Raw genomic sequence first — 17,948 nt, 5'->3', positions numbered from 1 at the left:
TTCCGATTTGTTTAGGTATGTTTTTTTTCTAATGGCAGGCACTGAACTTTTACGCCCTTCTCCTAAGAAGAGGCGGGAAGTTTTTCCCATTTAACGTTACCCAGTGGGCTCCTGGGAACCTTAGTAACGGAGGCGAGCAACATTACCCACGCCACACTGCCACAGATACCCGTTTATAGGGTGGGCCGCATTCACACAATAGAAAGCGACACAGAGAGAAACATCCATGCCCTGAGCGGGATTCGAACCCGCAACCATAGGTGTTTAGTAATATTAAATTATGCAACTTTATTTATATAACTTTAATATAAAAAAGGTTAACAATTTGAGATTTGTCTAAAAATGTTAAATTATGTACTTCATTTACATAACTTTAACGTAGAAATTAACAATTTTGTATGCAATTATAATGACATTATCAATATAATTTTGTTAATCAATTAATCATAAGCTGAAAAACTAAACATTGGCACGCAGGAAGACAAAAAAAATTGCAAAATCTACGAACTCAATACTTTTTACCTCTTGTCACAAAAGTTCAGTGGCTCAAGGTAATGAGCTGCAATTAAGTAGGACAGGGGTTCGATCCACAGCAATGACTTTAAGCCCAATCATCTTGAGGTCGATGAGTATAAACTTATCTGGAAAGCGGAGACACCTTGTCAGCAATATTGACGTCCACATTGCTAGAATCATGGAAATTGTTCAGCCTTAACCTCTTGGAACCCTCGGCCCACAACGAGCTGTTGTGCGAATGCTTACCTTTTCTTAAACACTGGAGAATATATAATGACTTATATTTTTAACAAATTAAACTAAATAACAGGAACCGAACTGAGTAGAACTAGAAAATATCTCCAAACAAAGCAATGGTATTTTTTTATTAAATTTATCCTATTTTCAAAACCGAGCAATGCTACAAAAAAGTAAATAAATAAACAAACAATAGAATACGAAAAGCTTAAAGTGTTAAAGTCGGAGACCCTTATGGTTGAGACACTGTATTTTCTGGAGATTGAATCAGTCAAGATATTATTAAATTCCTCATTAAGCGTTGTTTAAAATATATATTTTAAGAGAGGACATTGCGAAACACCTCTGCCTCTCCTAATATATATATATATATATATATANNCTTCTTATATATATATATATATACTTTACTTTACAAAAAAACAATGACTTTACAAACTTTACAAAACCTTGAGAAAACTTTACAAAAAAACAATGAATTTTTCGAACATCCACATCATTTCAGTTAGCCTTTTTAAACCATTTAAGTTCTCTACCATCTTTAAAAAGCAAACATAAAAATTTTCTGCAAAATACCACCTCTTTAAGTCACAATTATTTCATGTTCATTCTTAGAAAACATCACATGTTATTGAATTTTGATAACTCGTGTTTTGTGGAACATATTTTGAGTGCTCCAAACGTATAGGCTGCGTTTTCAATTTTATAAATGCTTAAAGTCTTTATTTATCAAACTAAAACTGAAAAAACATATCGTAAAGTTCTTACATGGACATAGAAAAGGCGTCACCTTGTTTAATTTTTCTTCAAATGATCAGATTTTCATTTACTAAAATTAATCTTAATTGCTCAAAAGGTAGATAAAGTAAGTTAAGAAATTGGATACGAAAGTGTTTTTCTCTGAACAATAATCAGTAGTCCCACAGTGGATTGTTAGTAAGACGTGGTTTCCAATGACTCAATCATCACTGGCAGTGGTTAGTGTGTGGGTTGGTAACAACTTTGACCAGTACAACTTCCCTACTAAGGGACCAAACGAGCACCATATCAGTCAGCCTTATACCCGCGAAACCGTAAAGTATTCCACTACGCTCGCAGGTCGTCGGACTACCATTCCTTCAGCGGAGGGTCAAAATTATAATGGCATATCTTCGGATCATCCTTAAAAATGTTTACGAGACCATCACCATTAACCGATTGTGCAGCTCTAATGAGACGCTAATGAACTACTACTACTACTCTAAATGGTTATTAACTGTGTAAATTAACAGTGTTTATTAACAGTGTAAAAAACGTGTGTTTATTAACAAGCATTTTTTCAGTGTACTTGAATTTTTGATAAACTAAATGTAAGAAGACAGCAGCATTCTAGAAACTATAATAATAATAGTTTCACCAAGAGGTTGTTCAAAAGTTTGAATCCTTTAATGTCAATCTCTTTTTCCGCTTATTTTACCATGCCACATTATTAAGCGAATCGAAAAACTTTTATACGTAATAATAAAACTGGTTTATCCGAAGATAATTTCGCGTAAAAAATATTTTATTAATAATTATATATTATTGTTTACAGATTTTTTTTTATTTGTGATCAAAACACCATGCAGATATTGATGTCAATTTAAACTTTGTAATTTTAAATTGCAAATCATAAAATTTCAAATGATTCGGTCGGATAATTCGAGACATGATAGAGTAAAAATTCGACTTTTTTTAAAACTCAGAAACATTTCCACTGATTTCGTTTAAATTTTGAATATTTTCATTAAAATTTACATAGTTTAACAAAAACAAATTGTATACGTTGCAATTTTAGAAATTTTCAGCCATTCTTAAAAATAAAAAATATAATTCCTCCATGTAATTATGTTTAGATAATTGAGTTTTATAATTATAAGCATAATATTTCCAATTGCCTTAAGAATTTTTCGAGATCCAATTAAATAAACAAAAAGTGAGATTAATATTGAGGGGCTCAAATTTTCAAAAACTTATAAGGACCATATAGTTAGGATATAGTAATTATGCCAAATAACTGCTAAACCTTAAATTAAACAGTCAAGAAACCAAATCCATCGAAATAATTAATTTAATAGTTAACGCTAATAAAATAATTTGCATTTTCTAGATAAGCCTTTTGAACCATTTAGAAAACTATGATCTTAATGTAAGAAAATCCGCTCATTATAAAAGTTATTAGAGGTGATTTCCTCTTTTTAAGGCACACTGTAGGTACATATAGCAATAAATCAGTTATGATCAAAACAAATATTTCGCAAGATTGTTTGGAGTGGTTAAATTATAAAATGTTTGGAGTTGAACGAACGACAAAATCACGTTAACACTGCTCCAAAATCATAAATCTGCAAATTTCGCAAATTTGCAGATTTATGATTCTTTTTATTCTTTTTTTATTCGTTTCTTGGTTAAGTACACTATACCACTGGAATGAGTGTGAATGGCACACCTAACTAGTCAAGAACATTATACGCCAATATTTCAAATAAAACAAAATTGCCAGTTATTAGCTCACAATAGGATTTAAAAATGTTACGGAAGCGCTCAAAAGCCTCATAAATTTGGCGACCCGAAATAATTGTTTTTTTTTCACATATAGTATATTGCACAATTTCGTACTTTCGTGGTTTTGGCACGGTATTAATGATATAATGCTGCTGAAGGTATAAATTATTAAAAGGCTTTAGAAATTAATGTTGTATAAGCTATTTTAAGAGATTTTGACAAAATATAATTGAACCAATGTATTCGATAACTGGTCATCTCCAACAAAACTAATTTTAAGAGAGGTACAAATAACTGAATAGCTAAGTATCAACTTGATGTATACAGAGCTTTTTTAGGGCACCAAATATACTGTACCAAGAAGGTGAGCATGAATTTTTATATCCTAACTTTGTATTTACGTCAACACAACTTAAAAATGCAAAAATCTCAAATTTAAAAAAAAAAAAAAAGATTACTGGTTTTCGTACTTATCGATTCAATTTTTGAAGATTATGATATGTTTATGCAAAAAATATTTTTTGAAGCTCCATAAGTTAAAATTGATTGTCAAAGTTAACAAGAGGTTGTTTTTTTATTTTGCTTTTTTGTTAAAGTTAACAAGAAATTTTTATTTTGTTAGAGAAACAAGCTTTTATGGAGCTCCACTGGAACAAAACTTCTCTGGAAAGTCCTGTCTCGTATAGAAGAAAAAAGTAAAATGAGTTTTAAGAGCACTTTACAATAAATTCTGAAGTCAAATCATCCTTGTCCTAAAATCAGAGATGGCACTTCCTTTTCACAGTTCGAAACTTTTCCTCCCTTGCACTATCTGAAAACGTTTATGGCACTTATTTTTCAGTGAGAAAATTCTCTTCACTTCCACAAAATAGACCTATTCTAAAATCGAAGATAATGGCACTTCTTTCTCACTCTGAGAAAATTCTCTTCACCTCCACGAGATGTTCCTATTCTAAACGATGATGATGGCACTTCCTTTACAGTGTGAGAAAACTTTCTTCATCTCCACACATTATTCCTATTCCAAAATCGAAGATGGCACTTCTTCCTTTTTCCCATGAAAAATATCTCTTCAATTTACTTCTTCGACTCCGCTAGATAACCCTATTCAAATATTGAAGAACACGTTGCTTTCTCACTATGGGAAAATCATCTCTTCCTGCACAAGACAAGACCATTGCAAATTCGAAAATGGCATTTCCTTTAAGCAAAGAACTAAAAGTAGTTGATTTAGAATACAGTGACGGAGACTTTATATCAATAATTGAATCTGATATAATAAGCACAAATGCAACATCCATTCTCTTAAACAGATGTGCTTATCCGAGTGACTCATTTTTAGCTCAAATTGCATGCAGAGTTTACAAAGAACTGAAAAACTGTTTGGATCCACTGGAGCGAAGTTGGGTTTTGTTGACAACAGCAGAAAACTCCACTGATGGCTATTTTGGGGCTGCTTATTGGAATCCCAACTGCCAGCAAGTTGTTATCGCCCACAAAGGGACACGTCTCACATGTTTTAATGATCTTTGGGCAGACTATGAAGGTATTATGTCAAAGGATTACACTTCTCAAATGAGTTCAGCAGCTACGTTTTCCAACAATGTTGCAAAGAAACTGAAAAAGCTTAGTAGAAAGCATTCAGTGAATCTAACAATTTCCATAACAGGGCATTCGTTAGGAGGCTGGCTTGCACAAATTACTGCCTTTACTTTACAATATCTTGCTACTAAACCGTTCGAAGACGAAGGCAAGCTCTTTGTTAAAAGCAAAAAAGAGGGCTTTCACACTCATACCGTGGTTTTTGATAGTCCTGGTTGCAAAGACATGTTGTTGAAAATGGAAAGTGACTTTAATATACGCTATGGTGGTAAACCTCATTTATCCTTTTTGTTGGATATCACTATATATCTCTCTGCACCAAATGCTGTCAATACTCTTAACTCACACCTGAATGTTGGTAATTTATATCGTGTGTTTATCGAAAACTTACCTACGAGAAAATCTTGTTGTGATTTCTTTCAATATACCAGATACACTCACAAAAAGGAGGAAATTCGAAATGTGTTTCTTTCCGAAGAAAAAGCTTCGAACGAAAAAATAATGAAGATAATAGATTGGCCATTAGTAAAAGGTGGATTATGTGCAAAAATATTAGAAAAATTTTCAAGTAGCGTAAACGAATATGAACGTTTCCATAAACTAGCAAACTGTACTAACTATTATAGTCCACCTCCGGATGATAACGAATATTGCACTCTCCGTTATCAAGTACAAAGTGTGGAAAAAGGAGAATGTAGTGCTAATATTTTCATGCAGTCGGAGTACGAATTTTTAAATGAATATCTTAAGTTAAGACAGTTTTCTATGCTTTTTATCCTAGATGACTTGTTCTTCCTACTTGAGGAAAAGACAAACGCAGAAATGAGCAAAGACAAAATTGGAGAAACATTGCAAGAATTTGAAGTGAAAGAGGGGGAAGGACGAGGTTTTATCAAGTGCAACTCAGAAGAAGAATTGAAGAAATTGATCACTTGTGTCAAAAACATTTTATTTATTTTGCCGAATATACATATTGAGATAAAAACTAAGTTAAATAATTTGGATGTCTTAAATGATGTTTACGAAAATCAGTCTCTTAATTATCTTAAATCTATTGAGTATATTGAACTTATTGAGTCATTTCCTAAATACGTTGTTGATTTTTTGAATAACTCTCACTTGCAATTTTTGCAATTAAATTGCAAAGCGCATCGTGTTTTGGGAGTAAAAAACATACTAAATGTACTGAAAGAGACAAAAGGTGACCATCAAACGAGTAAAACTTTTTTTCTGAGTTTAGAACAGCTTATAAATTTGGATAAATATTTTCCATTAAAACAATTTGTAAAACAATTAGATAAAGTGATTCCAGTGTTATTTGTTGTTGATTGTAATATTGAAAGCAATGAATCAGCAACATTATTTAATAATTCTCTTATTGCTATAAGAAGCAAACCTAAATTTAAGTTCATATTAGTTTCACAAAACAATGGTAATGTAAGAAATTTTTTGGGAAATAATTATAATGCGTATGTTGAAAAGAATGATGATTTAAAAATTAAATTCGACGATTTAACAATTACTACCCAAAAGCAACTTCTAGAGAAAAAAATTTATTTTCAAGGAGAAAAAATATGTTTAGGTACATTGATAACTGATGAATCAAAACAAATAATCGATGAAGAGATATTGTCTAAACTTATAAACAATGATTCAATAGCCGTTGGTAAAGCTCTCTCTAGCTTAGGTGATGTTGCTAGTTACTATATTGATCGAATCTTTACACGCCATATAGTCATTAAAAAAGAAATAGAAAGAGAAACAAGACTACTTATTACTCATAACAAGCAAGTAGTTAGATTGAAGTGTGAAGCAACTCAAGATATTGTGCTGATTTCGGATGGGGATGACGATTTTGATAAACTCTGTAATGAATATAAAAAACATAATATTCATTGGTTGAAAAAAGAAGATGACAATTTCGCATGGCAGAAGTCTCGTGGTGCTCTATCCATCTTGCTTGAGTATGTAGATCAAGAGTACGTCTCTGAATCTCGTGATATTGATGATAGAATTGTAATTATAAGCTCAGTGTCTGGTGCTGGTAAATCCACTGTGCTGACTAAACTAGAACGTGAATTAAAAAACTGTGATGCTTCCTTTTGGGTTGTGAGATTTAATTTGAATGATTATACAGAAAAACTAGAAGCTCAAAATTTTGTCAATGATGAGGCAAAAACATTTGAATTTCTCCTAGATATTGCAGGTTTAACAACTCCACTGGAAAAAAAGTTATTTAAATACAGACTTAATTCCCAAGGAAAAATTGCTCTGCTTTTTGACGGTTTTGACGAGGTAGTTCCGAAGTACAAGGAACGAGTCGCCCAACTATTAAAAGTTTTAAAACTTACTAAAGTTGAAAAACTTTGGATAACTACTCGTCCACACATGAAAAAAGAATTGGAAGACATATTAAGTGTATTACCGTATATTTTAAAACCTCTATCTAAAGAAGATCAGGCGATGTTTATTAGAAAGTATTTGTGTAAAGTTATCGATGTTAGGTTTAATGTCGGGGGACATTTTGACATTTATGCCAAACAGTTACTTGACTGTATGTCCCAGCCTATTTCTGATAAGAACCAAGAATTTACAGGAATACCACTACACACAAAAATGTTGGCGGAAGCGTTTCGAGCGGAGTTTAAAAACTTTTATTTTCCTTCCAGCAATACTGAATCAAATTTGCCTAAAAGTCTAGATATACTGGATCTGTATAGAGTTTTTGTTGAAAGCAAGTACAAACGGCATCTTCTAGAAAAACATATATTGGATCTAACTAAATCAGGTTCAGAGTATGAAACACTATACGCCACCTTTATAAAAAAATATTCCTTATTAGCATTGAGTGCACTTTTCTGTGAGGAAGATATAAACCAGTTCCTTGAAAAAGAAGAGTTACGTGAACTAACCTACTACAAAGAACAGATAACGGAGGGAAAAGAAAACTCAGGTTTCATTAGTCATACTGTCGGTGCAAAACCAATTTTCATTCACTACAGTTTTTCAGAGTATTTTGCTGCACTTTTTTACTTCAGCAATATAAGACGGGAAAAAGTAAAGGCACATTTTCGTGATCAGGTTTATGGACCAGATAATAAGTTAACAAGCATCTTCTTCGATTTAATGGCTGCAGAGGACAAGATAACGTATAAAGTACATATCGCAGTTTTAAACAATGATGACAATAAAGTTAAACAAGTGTTATCAAGTTCCGAAAATTTAGAAGCTATTATTAATGCTACTGATCGAATTGGAAGAACAGCACTCCATATAGCTGTTGCTCACGGTTACTCGAATATCACAGAAATTTTATCAGATCATGGTTTTAATGTTAATGCTGTAGATGAACTATACCATTGGCGTCCTTTAAGATATGCTGATAAATATGGTCGTTGGGATATAGCTGAACAACTCCTTCGGAGAGGGGCCAATACTAATGATTTGTATCTGGCACAACAAATGGTTAAATACTATGATTTTAATGAAGATATACAGTCTATGATAGATATGATAATGGAATGCAATTTAAAGGAAGTGTTCAATGTCATGATAAAAGTCGGATCAGATTTGGTCAATAGTAGACCTAAGAGTTCATTTCTTCTTGTACAAAGAGTTCATTTCTTTCGTCACACTCTACTGCATAAAGCGTGTGTTTATAATAAAAAGGAATTCGTTGAACTTTTAGTTAGACAAGGAGCTGATATTGAAACAAAAGATGGAAGTTCCTGTACTCCCCTTTACAACGCAGCTTTCATAGGTACCATTGACATTGTTGAGCTTTTATTAACATTGGGTGCTAATATTGAATCGAAAAATAGTTATTTACAAACGCCTTTACATGCAGCTGCTAGGAAAGGCAATAAGGACGTTATTGAGATTTTATTACTGTGGGGAGCAGATATTGAAGCTAAAGAGAAGAATGGACATACTCCTCTTTACATAGCTGCTATCTGGAATAACAAAGATGCTTTTGTAGTTTTATTAGAACAAGGCGCTGATATTCAAACAAAATCTGAACATTCCAATACTCTCCTTCACGCAGCAGCTCTCGAATGTGCCATTGACATTGTTGAGCTTTTATTAACATTGGGTGCTAATATTAAATCGAAAAATAGTTATTTACAAACGCCTTTACATGCAGCTGCTAAGAAAGGCAATAAGGACGTTATTATGATTTTATTATTATGGGGAGCAGATATTGAAGCTAAAGATGAGATGGGAGTTACTCCTCTTCACATAGCTGCTAACTCGAATGACAAAGATGCTGTTGTAGTTCTATTAGAACAAGGGGCAGATATTTTTGCTACAGATAAATATGGTTTAACTCCTCTGCATTATACTTTCGATGGAGAGATTGTTAAGCTTTTAATAGAGAGTGCTTCTGATAAAATTACTTATGTTAACTTTGCAGATGAATCTGACGAAACTCCTCTGCACCATGCTGCAGAATGGAGTAATGAAGATGTTGTTGAAGTTTTGATTGCAGAAGGTGCTAACATATATGCTGAAGATAACAATGGTCGTACTCCTCTACACTTAGCTAAGTATAAGAAAAATGCAGAACTTTTAATAGATCATTCTAAGGGTAAAAATGAGTACGTTAATCTTAAAGACTCACATCATAGAACTGCTCTGCACCATGCTGCTGATAATGGCTGCAAGGAGGTTGCTGAGATTTTAATTGATTGTGCGATAAATGAAATTGCTTTTGTTAACCTTCGAGACGAAGATAATCGAACTCCTTTGCACCTTGCTGCTGCTCCTTCTTATCTAAACAAGGAGGATGTGTTTGAAGTATTAATTGCAAGAGGTGCTGATATTTATGTTGAAGATAACTTTGGTCATACTCCTCTCCACTTGACTTCCAGTAAAAAGATTGCCGAGCTTTTAATAAATCATGCGAAAGACAAAAATGCTTACGTTAATTTTAGAGATGCAAAAAAAATGACTCCTCTGCACCTCGGACTCCTCTGGCTTAATGGTTTCGATGAGGTTGCTGAGCTTTTAATTGATTGTGCCACTCATAAAAATGCTTATGTTAACCTTGAAGATCTAAATAAACGTACTCCTTTGCACTATGCTGTTGCATTTCAAGAAGGCAATGAGAGTATTGTTAAAGTTTTGATAGATAATGGGGCAAATGTTGAAGCAGAAGACAAGTTTGGCTATACACCACTGTACTTTACTTCTTATAAGGCGATTGCTGTGCTTCTGATAAAATATGCTAATGACAAACTTTCTTACATTAATCACAGAGACAAAGAGCAACAGACTGTTTTACATCATGCTTCTGCTGAAGATCTTAACATGGTAGAATTTCTTATTGAACAAGAGGCTGATATTCAATCTAAAGATAACTTGGGTCGTACGCCTCTACATTTAGCTAATAGTAAGAATATTGCTGAAATTTTAATAATACATGGAGCCGATATCGAAGCTGAAGATTCTCAGTGCCGAAGACCTCTTCACGCAGCTGCTAATAAAAGTGAACTGGAGGTTGTGGAATTTTTAATAGCGCAAGGTGCAAGCATTGAAGCTAGAGATAAATTTTGTGCTACTCCTCTGCACTTAGCTGCTGAAGAAGGTGCAAAACAGGTTGTTGAGCTTTTAGTGGCACAAGGTGCTGATATGGAGGCAAAAAATCACTGGAATCGTACACCATTACACATTGCTGCTGAAATGGGAAGAGTGGAAGTCGTCGATCTTTTATTAATGCAGGATGCTTCTTTAGAAGTTAAGGATTCCTTCGGTTTTACTCCTTTGCATGCAGCAACTGAGAAGAATCAAAAAGACGTTGTTGAACTTTTATTACAGCGTGGAGCTGATTTAGAAGCAAAAGATAATTGTGGTTGTACTCCTCTGCACATAGCCACTAATGAAGATAATGAAGACGTTGTAGAATTTTTAATAACTCAAGGTGCTAATATTAATACTGAAAATAACTTCGGTCATACTCCTGCAATCAAAGCTGCTTATGGCGGAAATAATAAAAGTTAACAATCCAAGTTATCGGTAATAAGAGTGTCGAAAACTAGCGAAGCATCTCTTAAAAATGAAATAAAGAAGGTTCCAGTGTTTCTAATAAATTGTGCTACGAACAACAATTCATAAGTTTTTTTTTCTCTCTGAAGACACACATAACTATATACCAAGACTGAAAAAATTTTAGAATTTTTTTTTTAATAATAAATACAGGTTTAAGTATTTGGTGCTCCATCATGCTGCACTGGCACCTTGAGAGCCACTACTTTTTACTGTAAATTTATAGTTGGCGTAAAAATTCACAGTAGAAAAAAAATATCAAGGAAAGACTAAGCAGAAACATAATGATTCGAACCCGGATAATCTGCTTATCAAAACAAAATGCTAACCCTTGTTCGCTCCTGCTACCCAGTGAGGATGGTTATGAAATAAGATAAAATATATTAGAAAACCAGTAGTGACGTCATAAGGAATCATAGTGACAAGAAAACTACCATGGCCTCCTATTACTCTAGACTACTTTATACTATTTAATTTACTTTTAAAAAAAGTTATTCTATTGAGACTACATTTAGCAACAATTTTTACCTCAGAAGTTTCCATAACTTTTTACACCGTGTCTTTAAAAGACATAGTTCATTCTTTCAACACTGCATGTTCTGAATGTAGAGTTTAAAAATGAATAATGTTTTACTTCTACCCCAAATTTCATGAAGTTCTAACAAAGTAGAAATAGATTTTGACTGCAATAGAAATGTAAATGTTAAAATGAATAGACGCACACTTCTCTTAAATGGTGTTCCTACATACCCTTTGACACTTTTTGTAAACATTTATTTTAGGTCAAAATGAGTGAGAAATATTATATTTAGCATTTTAATAATTTGTGGTTGTGAAATACAGTATGAAACACCGGTAACTCTTTCTGCATTAAAGGTAAAACCTTCCAAACCCGGTTCACTGCCTAACAATAATTTTTCAAATTTGCAATTATTTAGATAAAAGAGAAACAGTTATTCATTATTGAAGTTTCTTTAATTTACATAAACAATTATTGTTAAATTTTAAACATAAAAATTTCAAAAATGTTTTTTCGATTTTATATGTAAGTAGAAATATATAATTCCGATAAGCTAACAGAATTTTTATTGTAACTATTACACTGCATTTTATAATTAAAAAATACCAATATATATTTTGAATGAAATGCCAGCTTTAATTAGCCCTTCAGAAAAAAATATATTAAAATGACATACCAACTACGTCAAATGGTTAACAAGGAAATACTCTACGATTTTCTGGGGGATATTTCTCTTTAAACAAGTTAACTGCTTAGCAACTATAGAGGAGAAAAACATCAGAATGTTTTCTCTGTTGTTTCTAATGCCACTTGCCAATACCAGCAAGCCTGCTTGAAATCAAGTGAATTTTTAAGGCAGAGGGTGCGACTCTTCTGTTTTGGTGACTCCATCTATGGCCAAAAATACTACGTCAGTTACACACACGTCACTGCCCGTTTGAAGGGCGGACCCATCCCTACATCCATTCATTCATCCACAGATTGTAATTTTGATCTGAACCAGAGAGATCATTCTTCAAGGCAGTTACCCCGGAAATATGATTTGCTACAGGAAAATGGAGGACCGCGTGTCGATAGATTTAACATGTACCAGTCACCATTTACTACACGAGGTGTCTTCGGCCGATGGAAATCGAACTCATGACCTCTTCTGCATGGGCCCGACTTCCTATCAACTAGGCCAGGGGTGAGCAACCTTTTTAATCAACGGGCCAATTAAAATTTTAAAATTTTTCGGCGGGCCGCACATAAAGTAACACTTATTAATAATTTACAAAACTTTATTTATAATAAACAATAGAATAAAAAAATATATAATTTAAAAAAAAGTTAAGATTTCATATACAAATTTTAATGCAAAATAAAAACAAACAAGAAAAGAACAATAAAACGAATTTACTTGAAATTTTTAATGAGTAATTTGGCACTGTTTTTTCTATACAAGCTGATCAATATCAGTTGGTATTAATGAGGTAGCTACACGTACGCAACTTTCTAATAGTTAATCACTCAGTCTTGATCGGTGATTATTTTTGATTAATTTCATGGTTGAAAATAATTATTCCCAAACATACGTACCTCCGAACAGAGACATAATTTGCTTTGCATTTTTCGTCAAAAGCGGAAATTTCTCAGGGCTCACATACGATTTATAAAAATTTTCTATGTTAACTGAGAAAAATACATTTTTTAAATCTGTATTATTCTGCATGTCAATCACTTCCATTTGAAAGTCTTCGGGAACTGTATCCACATCGATATTAAATGACGAGGAAAACATTTTCATGGAAACCACTGTCTTCTCAGCTTTGAACATTTGGAAGCGTAATTGAAATTCGTTGATTAAAATGTCGATATATTGTGCGTATTTTTGAGAAGTAGTAACGTTTTCTTTTTCTAAATGTGGAAAGTGAGACACATTATACTGCAAAAGATGCTGTTTCCACAATTTTAATTCAAAGCCCTGAATTTTATCATACAAATAAACTGTCTATCATACAAAATAAACTATCCTTTGCCTTGAAGTTCCACATTAAGATCATTGAGATGCTGAGTCATGTCGATAAGAAACCCAAAATCGTCACTCATCACAAAAAATTGTTTCGGTTTAGTATGTACTACCATTATATTATAATTAATTTTATAACAATACGATGGGAGAAAGTCGATGAAATAAATTCAATTTTAGAAATGCTTGGCGGGCCGCATAAACATGCTTAACGGGTCGCAAGTGGCCCGCGGGCCGCGTGTTGCTCACCCCTGAACTAGGCTATCCCGGTGTTTTCTCTTCTCTATTAAACTAGAAACGAAAAGTATTTAAAACTTTCCCTGAAAAAAAGTTTATTATGCAAACTTTTCCGTAAACGTTGTTTGTGAATTGTTCTCTAGCAAATCTATCAACAAACAAACTGTTCTGAAATTTTGTTTTAATTATACTTTTAAATTTACGCAAGTATATTTTCATAATTACCACGAAAGAGAGATGAGATTCATTAACAAGGATTAGCAAGTTATGCTTTTTTCATTTTCTTACATTTTCTTTTGGTTTATATTCAATTTGTAAGTTTGCGTTAGAATAAATATGATATGTTTTTATGTAAGAATAGGTTAAGCCTCTCAACTCAGAATTTAGTTTTCCTTTTATACGTAAAATAGTTGTATACATAAATGAAATTATGTGCTTATAAATAAAATGTTTCACATAATGTGATGTTGCAGAGTTTTAGAACTTCATTTTAAAGAAAGGTATCAACATACATGCAAAACTAGACTAACAAACGCTAATATCCAACGAGTGAGTGAACAAAATTTGAATTGCAAAGCAATCCGAAAGGAACAGCGATTCCAGTATTTGGCGAGAGTAGCTAGAGTGGGGGTACATCACTGTACTATTCAGCACTTAACTGCTAGTAAAATTTTTGCGCAGCTATTAATAGATTATTTTGTTACTAGAGAAATGTGAACTTGAATGTTAAAAACCCACATCTACTAAGTTCCTGCTTTATAATGTTTAAGAGAGAGTTATTCACACACAAAAGTACCCGAAATATTACTCGCAATTGTAAATAGTACTTAGAACACAGGAGCTAGTATGGACATAGGGCTAGAGTTGTCGTCTAGAACATTTTTTTTTTATTTGTTGATCAAATTTTCTCTGTGAGGATTAAAAACATTAATGTAGAGAGCTCCAAAAAAATGGACCACCCTGAATAACTTTTGATCTAATGATTTTCACATTCTAGGACTCACTCTTGTAGGCTTGGGATAGTGACTTCAAATACGCTAATCAAAGTATGAAACTGATTTACAAATTCAGGGAAAGACAAAATAAGTAAAGAACGTTTAAAATAATAAATCAAAATGGAAAAGTGCTTAAATCAGCTAAAACAAAATTTGTTTTATTTTAGTGTAGAAGGTCAGAAATGCTATTCAAGCAGAAAACGAAACAAATATAAGACACACATCTTATATTTTTTTTTCCTGCTTGAATAGTATTTCTGACTTTCAACATCAAATATGATAATTAATAAGTGCAGACGATATTTTATATTACGAAATCAGACACAAAAGCGTACTTTCTCCGAATTATCATACCCCTTTTTGATGGATTTCAATTTCTGATCCTGTAAATGTAGGGGGTGACGCCCGGTGGCTGAGCGGTAGCGCTTCGCGCTGTCGTGCCACAGGTCCTTGGTTCGATCCTTGGGCCGGGCAAGGCCGACTCAGCCTTTCATCCCTTCAGTGGGTCGATAAAATGAGTACCAAGCATGCTTGGGAACTAACACTGGGGGTTCCGCGTTCGGCTGACCACCTGACCGGAACATATGCTCCTGCACCCCAGAGCCCAAGGTCAAGAAAACTGAGATGGGCACAGTCGGCCTTGGCCCTCTTAATGGGCTGTCGTGCCACTGAGTTAGAGTTAGTTAAATGTAGGGGGTAACTGCAATCTGGAAAATAGGGTCCCAAAGTTTGGTCAGGAGAGCTCTTCAAAGACTCTTTACTGTTAATTTTACTTCCTGCTCATTTCGCTACATCTTAATAACTTTTTGAGCGAATTGAAACATTTTTAAGCACAATTTTAAAATTCGTCTATCCAAAGATAATACTATACAAAAAATAACTTTTACTAAATATTTGTTATTTTCATTATTTTATTTAAGGATGATGGGAAAGATTTTGAATTTGTAGGAAAACCATATGCAATATACACAATTACTGCACCATCGAACGTGGTCGAAAGAAAAAGGGAACCTGGTTGGTGAGTTTTTTATCGAGAAAATATATTTCACAAATCAAGTTTGAAGAGAAATAAATGGCTTGAAGAGTAAGCACATTAAATAATTACATTTTACATTTATTTACAATTTACACATGATACATTTACGTTAAATGCGGCATCAGATATTTAAGATGCAATAGCGTAAAAATAAAATAAAAGAACAACAAGAAATGAAATTCAAAAAATGTAAGAATTTAGGTTGAAATAAAAACAAACTTAGAATTCTTAATAAGAGTAAAAAGAATTTAAAAATGCAGAATATGCGTTTGATTCGAACTAATCGAGTAATTTAAATTAAACTTTATAAGGTCTCCCAAAACCTGATGTCTTGTTGGAAAAAGCCTCCTTATGCGGCTCGTCAGAAAACGAAACCTTTTTCTTCTTCAGACTTGAATCAGCCATTTTAGGAATGGGTTAAGGTGCGCCGACCGTAGGCATTGAACTAAAAGAAGAGGCTTTGTTCTTCAAGTCGTCGGGCTACCGAAGCGGTGGTGCCATCCCTCTGCAGAGGTTGAAAATTGTGATGGCATGTCTTCAGATCATCCTTAGGGATGTTTTCCAGACCATCGCCAATAGCCCATTGTGTAGCTTTAATGCGACGTAAATGAACTACAACAACAACAAAAATGTAAAAATTCGCAATCGCTATGCTTGAGTACGCCCTCTAGCAGGAACCTGAAAATATCAGGCATTTATTTATTAAGTTTTCATTAAGTTCCATCAGAATCATTGGCAGAGTCAGACGCCATTTTCTAAGCAGCAAATAAGAAGCAAAATTTCCCTAAGGAAAAGGCCGAAGAACTTGAAAACACTTGCCAGAACATTGGCAAATCTTTCAGAAACACGCCAAACATTGAAGAAAAACTCCTCAATAATTTTTACTTTTCTATTATCAACAATCTTTCGACTGATTACTTCCGATTTCGGGATCACTAACTGTTACAGATGTGTGTATTACGGTAAAATGCATTTTTTTCTGTCATCAATTCATTACAAATTAAAGTGAAGTCAACATTGCTTTCTTCATTCCAATGAATAAATGTTAATTCAGAACTGTAATAGTTATAGAATATTCTTCTTCTTTATACAATAGTATATATTTCTGTATCTATATAATTCGGAAAATAACAATAAAGAATCATCCGAATTATTTGAAATAGTATCATTTGCGCTGATTAATTATAAATTTTTAACGTTTAACTCGGTAAGTATTTTTCAGTTTTGGAAGAATAATTTCAACTAGAATTCAGTTATTCTGTTCTTAAGTTACATATTGAAATTCATATCAAGATCTTGCAATTATAAAAAAAAATTTGTGTGGTGCGAGATCTTAAAGTAATGAAGGGATAATCTGTGTACATATTATTTGAGAATAAAGTTTTCAAATGAAGAACATATCATTTTGGAATTCTCCGGATTTATAAAGCAGTTGTAATAATTTATAAAATAAAAAATTTTAATTGTAACTTTCTTTTTCTTATTTAATGATAATTTTGTATAGAATGGTTTTCTACAACCGATTATGAATTAAAAAAAGCTTTAGTTTCTAAATAATGATTTTTATTTGAACTCAAAAATTTTTAATAAAAATTTTTGTCAAAAAAACTCTTCTTTCCAAAATTAAATTATTTAAATTTATGGGGCTTATGTATACTTTTTGCTAGTTTTAATGTTTGAAGTAATATGATTCTTAAAACTATGGAATGTAAAGTTTAAGTAGGCCTTTCACGTTATATCATTAAATTTAGTAAAACTATTTCTCAGGCATTAGGTTTTAACTCTAATAAGAAGATACATATATTTTTCTGTTTAGTTACAAATATTTTTCCGATGTGTTTTAGATGTTCCTTCCCTTAAAAAAAAATAAAAAAAAAATAAAAGAGAGAGATACCATTTTTTTTCTCGTTCGCATAAGAAAAAATATTAAACATTTTTTCCTTTTTAAATTTAATGAGCCTCAATAAAGAAGGAACGTTACAATTGGCGATCGAAATGAGCTGCAGGTGGCGTAGAGCAGAACTCTCTACGGCAACACTTCACATGCTTTCTCCATTAGCGAGTGGAAAGTCATAGAGGAAGGAAGTACGTTAGTTTCTCTCCTGAATTTCAAATTTCATATTGATTAAAATCTTTTAAGTTGGAAAACTATATGGAACTGAAAACTACATTAAACATAGTTCTACAGAAAAGCATCACGGAAATTTTAAAAAATATTATTATTAAATA

The 17,948-nt window shown here is 32.7% G+C and overlaps 2 protein-coding genes across 3 annotated transcripts in view; one reads left to right on the top strand and one right to left on the bottom strand.

Moving 5' to 3' along the window:
- Positions 1–11,746, top strand: part of LOC107449245 (uncharacterized) — a 38,407-nt gene extending 26,661 nt beyond the window's left edge. For both annotated transcript variants that reach the window (XM_071182502.1, XM_071182501.1), the window contains exon 2: positions 3,899–11,746. In XM_071182502.1, the coding sequence (XP_071038603.1) occupies positions 4,417–10,878 (6,462 nt within the window). In that variant the 5' untranslated portion in view covers positions 3,899–4,416 and the 3' untranslated portion in view covers positions 10,879–11,746. The remainder of the gene's footprint in view (positions 1–3,898) is intronic.
- LOC139424817 (uncharacterized) overlaps positions 1–17,948 on the bottom strand; it is a 204,252-nt gene that overhangs the window by 135,248 nt on the left and 51,056 nt on the right. The window lies entirely within an intron of this gene.

The sequence above is a fragment of the Parasteatoda tepidariorum genome, chromosome 6 (genome assembly GCF_043381705.1).
Source record: "Parasteatoda tepidariorum isolate YZ-2023 chromosome 6, CAS_Ptep_4.0, whole genome shotgun sequence".
NCBI lineage: Eukaryota > Metazoa > Arthropoda > Arachnida > Araneae > Theridiidae > Parasteatoda > Parasteatoda tepidariorum.
The sequence above is the reverse complement of the archived record's forward strand: the minus strand, read 5'-3'. Positions and strand labels throughout refer to the sequence as shown.